This window comes from Pristiophorus japonicus, chromosome 12 (assembly GCF_044704955.1).
Source record: "Pristiophorus japonicus isolate sPriJap1 chromosome 12, sPriJap1.hap1, whole genome shotgun sequence".
Taxonomy (NCBI): domain Eukaryota; kingdom Metazoa; phylum Chordata; class Chondrichthyes; family Pristiophoridae; genus Pristiophorus; species Pristiophorus japonicus.
Window position 1 is genome coordinate 104,682,944 of NC_091988.1, and position 15,242 is coordinate 104,698,185.

The 15,242-nt window shown below is 49.8% G+C and overlaps 1 protein-coding gene across 2 annotated transcripts in view; it reads left to right on the forward strand.

Moving 5' to 3' along the window:
• Nucleotides 1-15,242, forward strand: part of LOC139277400 (voltage-dependent calcium channel subunit alpha-2/delta-2-like) — a 1,881,585-nt gene that overhangs the window by 1,801,032 nt on the left and 65,311 nt on the right. For both annotated transcript variants that reach the window (XM_070895823.1, XM_070895824.1), the window contains 2 exons: nucleotides 10,895-10,985; nucleotides 13,886-13,948. In XM_070895823.1, coding sequence (XP_070751924.1) covers nucleotides 10,895-10,985; nucleotides 13,886-13,948 — 154 coding nt within the window. The remainder of the gene's footprint in view (nucleotides 1-10,894; nucleotides 10,986-13,885; nucleotides 13,949-15,242) is intronic.

Sequence of the window (15,242 nt, forward strand, 5' to 3'; positions counted from 1 at the left end):
TGGTTACAAAAACTGATAGATTCCAGACACTGGTCCATGGTATAGACCGGGTCGTTGGGGACCCCGAGAGCTGAGAGAATGGCACCGATTGAAAGTCACAGCATAGTTGTGGTTGTAAGAGACTTGCTGCAATTTGTATTCATTTTCTATCTGCTCTGTCTCTCTCACTTCCTTACAAGTTGAAATCTTCCCCTACACTCCACAAGGACTTGAGTACCAGTCCCTTAGATGGAGCCGGTCCTATTGGAAAATTTACCCCTTACCCCAAAATTGGCCTCTCCCTTCACATCCGGGAGGGCGCTGAGCACCTCGAGTCTCGTCGCCGAGAGCATGCAGAAACCAAGCACAGAGAGTGGAAGTAGCGTGCGGCAAACCAGACTCCCCACCCACCCTTTCCCTCAACGACTGTCTGCCCCACCTGTGACAGAGACTGTTATTCCTGTATTGGACTGTACAGCCACCTGAGAACTCACTTTCAGAGTTGAAGCAAGTCTTCCTCGATTTCGAGGGACTGCCTATGATGATTGCTTCGAAACTTTGGGGGAGAAATTGTGGTCGTTTGCACCTCCGGTTAGGGCCCCGGAGAGTGCTAACGAGGCGCAAATGACTTTTCGCCGGGACGCAGCGCCACTAACGACTCCCGCTATATTTCGCGGAAGTTTAGCGGTGCCAGTAACCGGTAGCGGCCCGCTCCGCTGCACCGGTGATGACAGTTACTGGCACCGCGGAACAAAAATTCAGCTTCACCCCCTGAAGCTGCGCCAGCGATATCAGCGCCAGCTTCAGGGGGCACGTACATGGGAGCGGTCACTCGCAGGGCACCAGTTAAAGAGGAGGTGATGTGCACGTGTTGAAAAAAATCACCCGGCTTGCATGTCACGGCCCATTGCCTCCTTGAACGCGGGGTCCGTGCTGCGATCTGGCAGCCCGGTTCTTGGCTTCCCTGGTGTTCCAGGTAGGGCCCTACAGAGTCTGCAGCTTGGCCCTCCCCTTTAATGGTGGGAAAGGCCCTTCTACGTGGCAGCGTTACCAGCCCATAGCGCTGCGCCACTCTCCCTGTGCTTCCGGCCCCTTAACGCCTCAGAGAGGAAGTGGGCCGCGTCTATTTGTGCACCACTTCCTGTCAGGGGTCATAACCCCAATTTCGCGCGCACGGGGGGACTTCCGCGCCTGATGCAGGAACTTCTGCCTCGCGGATGTTACCAAATGGGGCGCTGCGCAATTTCCCGGCCAAAGGAGCAAGGGGTAAGTGTTGGACCAGTTTGTTGGCATGAGACATGGGCCATTTTAACTCTCAGGCCCCATTTAAATGAACCAGGCTTGATTGCCGCCCAAACCCGGCATCAATTATGTCAGGACAGCAGACGGGAGTCGAGCGAGCGTGACTGAAGACTGTCCATGGGTACCCCCGGGAATGGTTCCCAGCGGTCAGGTAAGTGGTGGGGGTGGTTAAGCGACCATGACTGGGGGAGGGAAGCCCAGGGCCCTGCGTTTCCTCACTCATTCTCCTCTTGGCCCATAATGAAGCCTTTGTTATAAAGAAAGATTACTTACCGTCATGGCCCTCCATTGCTCCTTGGCACCAGGTTTCCCTGTCAAGGCTGGGACACAAATATTAAAATTGACGTCATCAGACTTTTATATCTCAATCAGGCCCTTGCCTGTCCGGGCTGGCTTCCTGAAACGTGCCTGCTAAAGTGGCAAGTGGTCAGCGCTGACTCACTATCTATATTTTAACTTCCTATACGCCCCGTTCTCAAAGGGCGCTGGGAGTTAAAACCAAGACTTTTGAGTAGCATTGACAGGAGTAAATGCCAACCCAGGACAATGTAGATTTGTTAAGGAATGATGTTGCTGCAGTGGTAGCCTCCAACACTTTGATCACTTCCGAGAGTATAGTGTACAGCCAGTATAGTGCACAGTTAGCATTGGGCATATAGTCAGTATTATGTATAGTTAGTATTATGTATAGTTGGTATTGTACTGTGTAGTTAATATTGCATGTGTAGTGAATCTTGCCCTTGTCCCAAGGTCTTGTTCAGGATGGAATGGAGACAAGTGTCCTTGTATAGAAGGGACAAAGAGCCACTGTATAACTGGACACTAATGTATAGGGAGAAGAGAAATAGTACAAGAGATTCAGAAATAAACAAAGAAGCTAGACAAAGAAGCAGAGAGCAAAGGCCAAGGAAGATATCAAGGGCCCAAGTTTCCACATGATTTGCGCCTGATTTTTAGGAGCAACAGGTGGAGAACGGACTATCTTAGAAATCGCAATTCTCCACATTTTTTTTTCTGCAGTTCTAGTCAGGTAGAACAGTTCTACTTTGGAACAGAATTTTTTCTTCAAAAGGGGGCGTGTCCGGCCACTGACGCCTGATTTGAAAGTTTCCACAGTGAAAACGTACTCCAAACTAAAGTAGAATGGAGCAAGTGAAGATTTTTGTAGAACTGAAAAAACCTGTTCTACACATTAAAAAATCAAGCGCAGGTTACAAATTAGGCGTCCAGAACGAGGGTGGGGGGGGGGGGAGGGAAGGGAACTCATTAAATTCTACAATAAATCCTTATTCATACTTATACAAATATTATACAAATAAATCCAACCTGAATAAACATTTATAAGCAAAGAAAAGATTAAATAAACTATCTTCCTACCTGTGTGTAAGTGCTTCAGCCAGGGAGAATTCTGCAGCCGTTCGTTGCCGCTGAGCGGGAGGGGGGGGAGAGAAAGCCGTTCGTGCCGCTGAGCGGGAGGGGGGAGGGAGGAGAAAGCGGTTTGTTGCCGCGGAGGGGAGGGAGGGGAAGGAGACAGCGGGTTGTTGTTGTGGAGGGGAGGGAGGGGAAGGAGACAGCGGGTTGTTGCCGCGGAGTGGAGGGAGGGGAAGGAGACAGTGGTTTGTTGCCGCGGAGGGGAGGGAGGGGAAGGAGAAAGCGGTTTGTTGCCGCGGAGGGGAGGGAGGGGAAGGAGACAGCGGGTTGTTGTTGTGGAGGGGAGGGAGGGGAAGGAGACAGCGGGTTGTTGCCGCGGAGTGGAGGGAGGGGAAGGAGACAGTGGTTTGTTGCCGCGGAGGGGAGGGAGGGGAAGGAGACAGCGGTTTGTTGCCGCGGAGGGGAGGGAGGGGAAGGAAACAGCGGGTTGTTGTTGTGGAGGGGAGGGAGGGGAAGGAAACAGCGGGTTGTTGTTGTGGAGGGGAGGGAGGGGAAGGAGACAGCGGTTTGTTGCCACGGAGGGGAGGGAGGGGAAGGAGACAGCGGTTTGTTGCCACGGAGGGGAGGGAAGGGAAGGAAACAGCGGGTTGTTGTTGTGGAGGAGAGGGAGGGGAAGGAGACAGTGAGAAGGGAAGCCTCAGTGCTGATGGCAATGTGATTTTATTAAAAAATGTTCAAAAATTAAACAGCTACAAAGAACTACAAAAATGGCCGAGTGGCAGTTTTTTTCACACTGAGCATGTGCGAACGCTCCAACGCGCACGCGCAGCGTTGCCGGCAGGAAAAAAACTAATTTAAATAGTACCCGCCCCCTCCCACTTACAAAATCGGCGCGAGTGTAGGCTCCGCCCCCCCTGGGCGCCGCGCCAAACAGACAAGGAGCTGCAAAGCGCTCGAGAATAGTGCATTTTTTTTCTGGCGCCGTTTTAGGCGCGAAAAACGGCCCGTTTTTTATCCTGTGGAAACTTGGGCCCCAAGGTTCAAGAACAGCGAGCCACTGAAAGACAGCAAGTGGGAGTGGAGCAATGTGGAATCCCAGGGAGGAAAATCTGTCACTACGTTTCAGGATTGTGAGGATTTTATAAATATTTTAATGGGTTTGTTGTGGTATAAATGTTGTTTGTGCAGCTACATATTCAGCTGTGTCAGAAATAAGATGGCGGCTGTAACCACTTTGAATGCAATGATGTGATGGGCTGAAATTGCAGCCATTCTGCTGCCGGGTTTCTCTGCTGGATCTTTGCTGATTGTCAGTGTGGTTTAGTTGCTAAAGGGAAGAGGTTTGACACATTGGGGACCAGGGAAATCGAGTACAAAGGGATCTGGATCGGTTGGGAAGGTAGGCGGAGGAGTGGCAAATGATGTTTAATGTGGACAAATGAGAATAGGGAATGGAAGTAAATAGGGGGATATAAACTAAAAGGCACAATGCCGCGGAGGGATCTGCTGCTATTACCATGATGAAAACAGCACGGTGTGCAACAGCAGTAACGTAGGAATAGGAGGAGACCATTCAGCCTCTTTCAGCCATTCAATTAGTTCATGGCTGATCTGTACCTTGTCCACTTACCTACCTTGGTTCCGTAACCCGTAATACCCTTGCCTAACAAAAGTCTATCAATCTCACTCTTGAAATTTTCAATTGATCCCCAGCCTCTTGAGGGAGAGAGTTCCAGATTCCCACTCACCTTTGTGTGAAGAAGTGCTCCCGACCTCACTGCTGAGCAGTCTAGCTGTAATTTTAAGGTTATGCCCCATGCTCTGGCCACCCCCACCATAGAAAATAGATTCGATCTACCCTAACAAATGCTTTAATGATCTCAAACACCTCAATTAGATCACCCCTTGTTCTTCTGTACTCACTGGAATACAAGACTAGTCTATGCAACCTGTCCTCATAATTTAACCCTTTTAGCTCCGGTATCATTCGGGTTAATCTGCACTGCACCCTCTCTAAGGCCAATGTACCCTCCCTGAGGGGCAGTGCCCAGAACTGAACGCAGTGCTCCAGATACAGTCTAACCAGAGCTTTATACAACTGTAGCATAACTTCCACCCTTTTGTGTTCAAGCCCCTTTGTGATAAAGGCCAACACCATTAGCCTTTTAAATTATTTTTTTGCACCTGTCAACTAGTTTTTAGTGACTTCAGTACATGGACCCCTAAATCTCTCTGCTCATCCACAGTTCCTAGCTTCTCACCATTTAGAAAATACTCTGATTTATTTTTCTTGGGTCCAAAGTGGATGACTTCACACTTCCCACTAACTCCATCTGCCACTGTTTTGCCCAAATCACTTAAACTTTTCAACTTTTTGCTCCCATTTACACCACTTACTGTGCCACCTAACTTTGTGCCATAAGCAAACTTGGATATACGACTCTCTATTCCTTCATCTAAGTCATTTATAAATAGAGTGAAAAGCTGAGAACCCCGCACCGATCCCTGGGGAACACAACTCGTCCCATCCTGCCATTATCCCTACTCTCTGTCTCCTACCTTCGAACCAATTCCCTATCTAAGCCAGTAAGTTGCCTCCAATTCCATGTGGTTTTATTGATGCTAACAATCGCTTGTACCTTATCGAATGCCTCCTGGAACTCCATATAAATGACATCCATCGACGCTCCCTTATCTACCACGTTAGTAACAGCAAAAAATGCAACTAGGTTGGTCAGACATGGCTTACCCTTTAAAAATCCATGCTGGCTCTCTCTGATCAGTTCCTATTTGTCCAAATGCTCAGTCACTCTGTCCCTGGCACCTTCCTAGATGAACGTAGATAGATAAGGAAGATAACTTTCTCACGGTGAATTAAAGCAGATTATTCTCGCACTTTGTAATGTGTTGCTGGGTCCATGTTTGAAAGATTGTGTGCAATTTTGTGCAGCTTGTCTTACTGGAGATATTACAATGGCTCAGATTTTGCGGTAAATATAACGGTGAGAATTACCGCGTTCTTAAAGTGTAAATCGGACAGCAACTTGCAGCGACCATACAGGTACAGTTAAACGCGGAGATCACGAAGTTGCTGTCCGAGTTGCTCTGCTCCACCAGAAGCTTCGTATACCAGTATCTCGCTGAAAGACTCAGCACTGAAATACATGGAGGGGTGTGAAGTTGCGGTACTTACGTGATGGGTACCCACTAAAGTTGCCAGAAAAAGTTAAGACTTGTCCAATGTCGCATAAGTACATTTTTAATGACGTGGTAAGTCTTTCTTACTGCCAAGCAACCACTCTGGCACTGAAAATTAACTTTTACAAGTGTGAAGTCTCATTCCTTCAGATTTTAATTATTGTTGGAGATTTTTTTTTAATTAAATAAAATATTTATTTTACTTTTTCTTTCTGTCTCTTTTATCTCTCTCTCTCTCTCTCTTAATCCCATCTTTCTTTCCCTCTCGTTTTCACTTTCTGTACATGATTTGGCATTGATTCTAACTGATATTTCCTGGTTCAGAATCTGCATGTCTCAGTAAGATTCTTCAATCTGATTGGTTAGGGAGATACACAGTTGCTTGCCCAAGTCTCGTAGATCTCTTGTAGAGGGCGCTGTGTCAAAATGGCTTTCTAATCACAGCAAGTTCCAGTGCAAAAGCCCATAGAAAGTCTGTGGGCACATGTGAGTGTATGAATGGATAGCACTGTTTGTTCACCGCTGAATGCAAAATCTGGGCCATTGATGCATTGAATGCCAAGACTCAGCCACATCAAGTCTTTCTTGAGCTGTTTGGAGCGGAACATGTGGCAGACTGAACATTGCCAGCTGTCTATCCGTGTCTCTGTAGATTCTGGTTTAGCTGGTGTCTGGACAGAACTTTTTCACCTGACAAACTGTTAAACACATAAAGGTTCCCAAAATATGCTTACCACATTAACAATTTGTTATGTATTCCAGCAGAGTTAATCTCTGCTTGTAATTACAGCAGAGTTCATCTCTAAATACTGGCGTGTGTTAAGGAGCTGTAACCTTTGAATGTCTAGGCTTTAACATAGGAACAGGAGTAGGCCATTCAGCCCCTCGAGCCTGCATTAGTTTCTGGGTACCTCACCTCTGGAAGGATATATTGACCTTGGAAGATTCACCAGAATGATACCAGGGCTCAGAAGATTAACTTATGTGGACAGGTTGCTTAAACTTGGTTTTGTATTCCCTAGAAGATTGAGAGGTGATCTAATTGAGGTGTTTTAAATAATAAAAGGATTTGATTAAAAGGTAGATACTGTTACATTTAGAATAACTCCACAAGACTGTATATCTTGAGCTCAAACTGTTGTGACTTTGGTCTCTTTATTGTAACTCCAGAGTGAGGAGGCAGCATGGTAGACTGCCTTTTATACCTGCTTGTCCAGTGTGTGCAGGTGACCCTGGGGTCTCCCACAGGTTTGCCCCCTGGTGGCAAGTTTTACACACTGGTAAAGTTTACATACATAACAGATACAGAGAAACTATTTCCTCTGGTGGAGGAATCCAGACAAGAGGGCACTATCTTACAATTAGAGTTGGGCCATTTAGGAGTGAATCCAGGAAGCACTTTCACACAGAGGGTAATGGAATTCTGGAATTCTCTCCTCTAAAAGGTTGTGGATGCTGAGGGTCAATTGCAATTTTTAAGACTGAGATCGATGGATTTTTGTTAGCTAAGGGTATCAAGGCATATGGAGCAAAGGCGATGTAAGAAAATTCGAATCTCTGACACCAAATATGTTTGCAACGAAAGGTCATCGACCTGAAAGGTTAACTCTGTTCCTCTCTCCACAGATGCTGCCTGACCCACTGAGTATTTCCAGCATTTTCTGTTTTTATTTCTGATTGCAACGAGTCCGTTTATTGTGTGACAACATTGATCTCGGTATACACAATGCTCAAGCAACAGCATACAGGAAAAGAAAGGACAATTGTCCCTTTCTTTCCTCAGGTAGAGGTAACGGAACCTCATGGATCCACATCCTGAACCTCGACAAGCCTAAGCTGTCTGAGTCCCCATTCTTATAGTGGTCTCGACACGTACACACACACTAATCTCACTTGTTCCAGATGGATCCTTATCAGTGTTCGAACTCCCCCTTCTCATCCTTAAAACAGACTGCTGTAAAAACAGGTTTTAGAAATATCCTTTGTTAGGTATATCCCTCTGCCTTATAGGTAGTTTAATGTGACAATTTCTGTCTTTTTAGTTGTTCATGTGTTAATGTTTAATCTAATTTTTATAAGGGTGAGCCGGTTATATGTATTACAATGCCTAACCCAAAGGTGAGTGGTATATATATTTAAATATATATTTAAAATACCTAATCTAAACATAAGTTTCACGTAAAAGGCTTAATCTTACAGTGGGTAAGTGAAGGTAGGATACAGATCAGTCATGATCTAATTGAATGGCGGGACAGACTCGACAGGTTGAATGGCCTACTCCTGTTCCTATGCACAGATGATTAGTTGTCATGCCGACCCCAGGCCTGTGCCATCACCTTTCTCTCCCTCCCTCCTCCTTCCCTCCCTCTGTCCCTCACTCCTCTTCTTTATCGATGTTTGCTCAATGGCCATCCATGTATGGGTGTGTGATTCCTCCTATTGCAGTCTGGCTGGGGGTGCAGGATTGGCGCTGTGTGACCATCGGCTGGAGTTGAGGGGTACAGTAGCTCTCCCAAAAGGTGTTGTCCAGTCTTTCCTCACATCCAAGCGGCCACGGAAGGGTGGTTCCGATGTGCTCCGAGGGTGCCTTGGCCTTCTGTGGCCACTTAGCTTCCCTTCTTGTTCATATAGCCCGTGGAGTTGTGAAGCGCTGCCTATTGGGAGCATGCACCCCATCGCCCACATCCTGTATCCTGGGAAACGGCCTGGGGGGGCGGTCAGTTTGCCTCCCCTGCTGTTGCTGTGTGCTGGTAAATTGTCGGTATGTATTAAGGCGAGGGAGGAGAGCACCAGTCACATGCTCCAGTACAGAAAACTGGTTGATGACAGAGAGGCCTCCCGGGGGTGACAGAAATCACCAAGTTCAGGCTCCTGATTGAGAACGCAGTGCCGTGAGGCGGTGACTCTGGGTTTGATGGAGGTATCACTCCCTCCCTTAGGGCTTCGATGCAATCACTTGAGGCACCGTTGCTCTGAGATCCCATCATCATCATCATCATAGGTGGTCCCTCGAGCAAGGATGACTTGCTTCCACGAGTTCACAGATGTTTCAATGTAGGACCCGATGTTTCAGTCCTGAATTCCAATTGAGGGGGTGGAAGATGCCTGTGCGTGGATTTTTTTAACGTGTGGTGACCGTTGCACACCAGCCACCACACGGGCTTGACAGAGCTAGGTCTTGGTCCAGTGGCAAGGGTTAACCAGGACGACTGGAGACCAGCTCTGCTGCACAGACCTAGTGCGCACACATATCGCAGTGTGGGCTGGTCCGTGCTGCTCCCTCCCTGGGCCCTTGGCTCTTCTGGGCCCCAAACCCTCATTCACAATGCTGCTCATGGCACAATAGTCACCTCCAGCTCTGCCTCCTGTGCCCTCCTCACTTTGTTGGTTGCTCGAAATAGGACCCTTGTTACAGGCAACAAATTCCTGCTCTCTCACTTATTTCAACTGGGTCTGACATTCAAAAAGAACTGCAAGACTGGGAAAGGTTGCACCATTTGAGCATTAACTGGTATTTAAGGGATTAAATTTCGGTTCATGGTGTGGTCAGCACTAATCATAGCAGCGCCTCCAGTCTTTCGGAGAGGGAGTGCTACTATGAACCATCGCACGTGAACTTCAAACTCTGCCTTGTAACACATCCTTCACCTGTGTGGTAAACATAACATGCTGAGAAGGTTGTAGATCCTGCCATGTTGTTACATTGTCTTACAACAGTAAACACAGTGGGCTTGATTCATAGTCTAAACTCTTCCGCACATGTAGGGCATTAGCTGGTCTGTACCAAGTCTCCCCGATTCCCCACAATCCCTCAGAGCTGATTAGCCTGCTTACAATCTATCCATCAGACTGGACAAATGAGGTCTTACTACAGACAGCACCACATGAGGATCTCCTACTGTGCAGCGATCCTGTAATATCCAGCTCTGTGCTGATGATGAGGTAGGAAGGAAGGAATTGTTCTAAAGATGTGTGGGCTGTGACTGGAGTGCAAGTGTCCCTGTGATCTCACTGGTTAACCTAACCCTAAGCCAGTGTCCCTGTGATCTCAATGGTTAACCTAACTCTAACCCAGGTGTCCCTGTGATCTCACTGGTTAACCTAACCCTAAGCCAGTGTCCCTGTGATCACACTGGTTAACCTAACTCTAACCCAGTGTCCCTGTGATCTCACTGGTTAACCTAACCCTAAGCCAGTGTCCCTGTGATCTCACTGGTTAACCTAACTCTAACCCAGTGTCCCTGTGATCTCACTGGTTAACCTAACCCTAAGCCAGTGTCCCTGTGATCTCACTGGTTAACCTAACCCTAAGCCAGTGTCCCTGTGATCTCACTGGTTAACCTAACTCTAACCCAGTGTCCCTGTGATCTCACTGGTTAACCTAACCCTAAGCCAGTGTCCCTGTGATCTCACTGGTTAACCTAACTCTAACCCAGTGTCCCTGTGATCTCACTGGTTAACCTAACCCTAAGCCAGTGTCCCTGTGATCTTACTGGTTAACCATAACCTTAACTCTGTGGTCCCTGTGCTCTCACTAGTTAACCATAACCCTCATCGTGTTACCTCACCAGTGGTCTGTGTGGGTCCAACCTTCATTTGACGCGAGTGATACCTTTGCCGTCTGCAGTTGAACTATTGGGAAATGGGAGGAATATCTGGGAAGAAGACATCAGCAGGGGAGTTATAAACCTCCACTGATCCCACAGATCTGAGGTCCGATTGACCAGCTTCCCTGTGTTCACTAAGCTACACCTATTGGTGGGTTTCCAGACACTGAAGTTACTGCACTGCAAGTAGATCTCTCAGCCACACTTGCTGTATGTAATCTATTCAAAGCAAGGTCTGCGTTCCCTCCATACAAAGTCACAACACAGTCAATATTGCTCTCCTGGTCATTTCGAAGGAGCAGGAACACGGCTATAACCTGACCATGGAGAAGTCAATGTGAGAGGCTGAGAACCTCATTACTTCTGTGCGGATTGCAGCAGAGCCAAGTCCAGGAACCTCCCGATCGCACTCACGCCTTGTCTCCGTGCTTTTTCAGGTGAATCGGACCTGATCTATAACCTGATCCTGGATTCGGGGATCACTGCCAAATTAGTGGAGAAAGTCTGGAAGAATCACGACTTGCACACGTAAGTTCTTGGTGCCGCTTGGAGTATTGAGGCAGATGGGGAAAAAGGACTTGGGGGTCATTGCCACAGCAGAAGGTGGCGCTTGTGAGGTGAGAGTTACGAGGCGACGGGGAATGACAGTCACTTCGTTAGTGACAGCAACAGGAGACACACAGGAGTGGAGTAAAAATGCTTTGCTCCAGCTGCCCGATGATTCGGCTGTTTAGCTGGTGTGTCGAAACAAAGGAATTTCCCAACTCGATTCCTGAGCTGTGCTGAGTCAGTTATCAAATTGCATTGGCAAAGATTCACACAGCACCAACAACTTGCAATTATATAGCAGCTTCAATGCAGTAAAATATCCCACGGAGATCTTAACCTGTCTGTGCAGGTTAGTGTCACTGTCTGCAACTGTTACACCCAGATTGCTGGAGACGATGGGGATTTGCTGATTTGTCTCATTAGACCTCTCTGTTCTCTCTGAGCAAGTACATGGTGACTCCAGTCCTGGTCACCGCTGCAGCCAACTCTTCTGAAAGTTCATATTATGCGCTCTGCAAATGGGATGATATCGAGTGCCTCAACGAGCAGAACCCAGTCAGAGACAGAGGCCTATAAATGAGACAGGCCAGGCAACAATGCCTGCACCGGAACAGGTCAGCCCGAGACTCACTCAACATCGGTGGGACCAGCCAGGCTCAGGTGCCTGCTGGGCCATTTGAATTTCGGGTCCCTGCGTCGCCGGCCAGTGGACCTCGGGTAGGTCCGGGGTGGGGTGGGGGAACCGAGAGAGAGAGCGGGAATCAGCAATGGATCTTCGGTGCGGCAGTGGAGCCGGGAAGAGCAGGTGTGCTCTGACCAGCTCCACACTTGGGTAAGTATTTTCGCTTTTTGACAGCAGCCGGCAGTCCCACTAAGGACCGCTGGTTAGGCCGCAAGAGAACCTGGTTTTCCTGAATGCAGCTGGCCTGGTGCCTGCAGTGTTCAGGGCAGACCAATTTTGGGTAAGGGGGCCTCAAGCAAGCATGAGGCCCCGTATTTTCAAATGTAAAGGGCCCAATGTGTTAGGCACAGGCCCTGGACACCTCTTTCTCTGCCTTCACCAATAAGGTGAGCACTGTACATCTATCGGGAAATGTACGTGCGCATGCCACCCGCCATATTGGATGTTTAGACGCCCATTTGATGCCTGTAAAACGGGCACACCGTCAACCAATTCCTGGGTCAGTGAGTCTGAGTACTAGGACAGGTGTACACATGCAGAAAGAGATAGGTAAAAGAAATTACTGAAAACAAAGCACGATTCACTATTGTGCAGTCAATCCCTGGATGTCTAAGCAAGTTTATCAAAAGAACCCCCGCAGCGTTTAAAACCGATGCAGCCAGTTGGTGTAATCGTATCTTTAGGAGCCTAACCGAGCTCACCTGGGATCTTTGACCAATGCGAGAAGCACAGCAGCTCGACATGCCATCAAAATCAGGCAAACAGCAGGTCTCCAGCTGCTGAACAGTGTGTTTATAAAGAAGTTGCGTGTCACTGTATGTGGAGTATTTGAGTGTCATCGCTCAGGCTCACCAATCACTCTGTAATCCGCTCAGTCAGCACCTACACCATTTCCCAAGCCATTCTGTGCGATCGGGGAGTTCTCATCTCAGTTATAATTAGTGACTGACTTTGTGGGAGAAATTCGTCTGCTTTGCGCCTCCTGTTAGTGCCTGGGGGGGGTGGTAATGGGGCGCTAAGGGGTTAGCGACCAAACGTGATTAATTCAGCCACACCCGCGAACTTCACTGCCGGTTTAGCGATGGCGCTAACACTTACTGCCTGGGCCCCTAGCGCCGCGCAGATCGTGACGTGATAAAATGCGCAGCGTCCCGTCACCGCCCCGGATGTGATATTCGCTCCCGCCCCCTGCTATATCACCATCGTCAACGGCAGCAAGAGGAGGCGTTGTCACCTCGGCTGGCTGCTGGGGGAGCACTAATTAAAGGCAGTGGTTCTCCGGTCGGCCAAACTTTATTCTTTGCACAGTATAGAGCCTGCTGCAAGTTTTTGATGCTTCATTGCAGAGCGATGTCCAAGCCCTCCACTCTCGGAGAGTGTTTGGGGCTGCAATGGCAGTTACGCAGGTCTTCTGGCAACACAGAACTGAGAAGAAGCAGCATCATTGGCCCTTCCCTTTAAGCGAGGGAAGCAGTCTCTGATGTCGGTAGCACTGCGCTCCACCTTGTTCAGCGCTCTGCTGCTACCGCCCCGCTCTCGCAGTTTAGCACCCCAAGAGAAGTGGTTAGCGCTTGATTTAGCGATTTCAAAAGTAATCGCCCCAGACAGGGCGCTATGGAATTTCTAGCCCTTTGTATTTACCTGACGCATTGTTGCACTGAGCTCACTTTGTGTTCTCTTTGAACCAGAGAAGCAATGTTTAAAAGTTAGCTGGTTGAAGAGGATTCAAATGAGGCACATACAGGAAAAATCAGCGGGAGCATTCAAAGACACATAAATGCCTTTCAGAACTGAGAATCCGCTGATGAAAGTGATCTTTTTGAACTGAGCACTAACTCAATTTGTCTTTATCCCCCTTCTCCCTCTCTCACACACTTTCCCCCTCTGTCTGGGTGTCTCTCGTGTCTCATTTTCTTTGCTGTGTGTGTGTCTCACTTTCTTTCTGTCTCCATATCTCACTCTGTTTGTATTTTTGTGTGTGTATCTTTCCCTGCTTTTCTATCTGTCTCTTTTCATTTTATCTCTCCATCTCGTTCTCTATCTTTCTCTCACTCTGTTTCTCCTTGTTTCACTCACCCTGTCTTTTGTCTCTTTCTCTTTTACCTCAATCTGTCTGAATCTATGTCACTCTCACTTTCTCTTTCACTCCCTGTCTTTGGTCTCTATCTTCCACGCTCTCTTAAACACACAATTTTAGGCTGGGTCTGCTTGCAGTGTTTGTGGCCACTGATGGAGGAATCACAAGAGTTTTTCCAGCCAAGTGAGTATCCATTCTTTCTCCAAACCGGACTTTCTTAGTGTGAGATCAGAAAAGATCACAATGTCAGAGACCTGCAAAGAGCTTAAAAGCCAGATTATTGCATTGGCACAGACCCACTGACAGGGTAATCTGATAGGGAGGAGACCAAAACAACAGCATTTCGAGTTATCAGCCTTCGGTCCCCACAGTTACCGGCATCCTCACACTCGGAGTCACAATACACTGCTGTTTGCAGTCACCCCTCGCTCCAACCCCCAGTCACCCCCCCACCCACCCCCCCCGCAATCACACCACCCCCCGCCCCGCAATCACTCCCTCCCAGTCACCCCCCCCCAGTCACCGTCCCCCTCAATCACCGTTCCCCCCAGTCACCCCCTCCAGTCACCCCCCCAGTCACCACCCCCCCCCAGTCACCGTCGCCCCCAATCACCCCCCCCCCAGTCACCCCCCCCCAGTCACCAGTCACCCCCCCCCAGTCACCAGTCACCCTCCCCCCAGTCACCCCCCCCCCCAGTCACCCCCCCCCCCAGTCGCCCCCCCCCCCAGTCGCCCCCCCCCCTCCCCAGTCACCATCCACCTCAATCACCGTCCCCCCCAATCAACCCCCCAGTCACCCCCTCCAGTCACCGTCCCCCCCAATCACCCCCCCCCCCAGTCACCGTCGCCTCCAATCACCCCCCCCAGTCACCCCCCCCAGTCACCAGTCACCACCCTCCCCAGTGACCACCCTCCCCAGTGACCACCCTCCCCAGTGACCCCCCCTCCCCAGTGACCCCCCCTCCCCAGTGACCCCCCCCTCCCCAGTGACCCCCCCCCTCCCCAGTCACCCCCCCCCTCCCCAGTCACCCCCCCCCCCTCCCCAGTCACCCCCCCCCCCTCCCCAGTCACCCCCCCCCCTCCCCAGTCACCCCCCCCCCCCCAGTCACCCCCCCCTCCCCAGTCACCCCCCCCCTCCCCAGTCACCCCCCCCCTCCCCAGTCACCCCCCCCTCCCCAGTCACCCCCCCCTCCCCAGTCACCCCCCCCTCCCCAGTCACCCCCCCCTCCCCAGTCACCCCCCCCTCCCCAGTCACCCCCCCCTCCCGAGTCAACGCCACCCCCCACAGTCACACCCCCCACAGTCACACCCCCCACAGTCACCCCCCCCCGTCACACCCCCCACAGTCACTGCCCCACCCAGTCACCACCTCCCAGTCACCCCCTCCCCAGTCTTCCCAGTCACCGCCCCCCCAGTCACCGCCCCCCCAGTCACCCCCCCCCAGTCACCCCCCCCCAGTCACCCCCCCCCCAGTCAC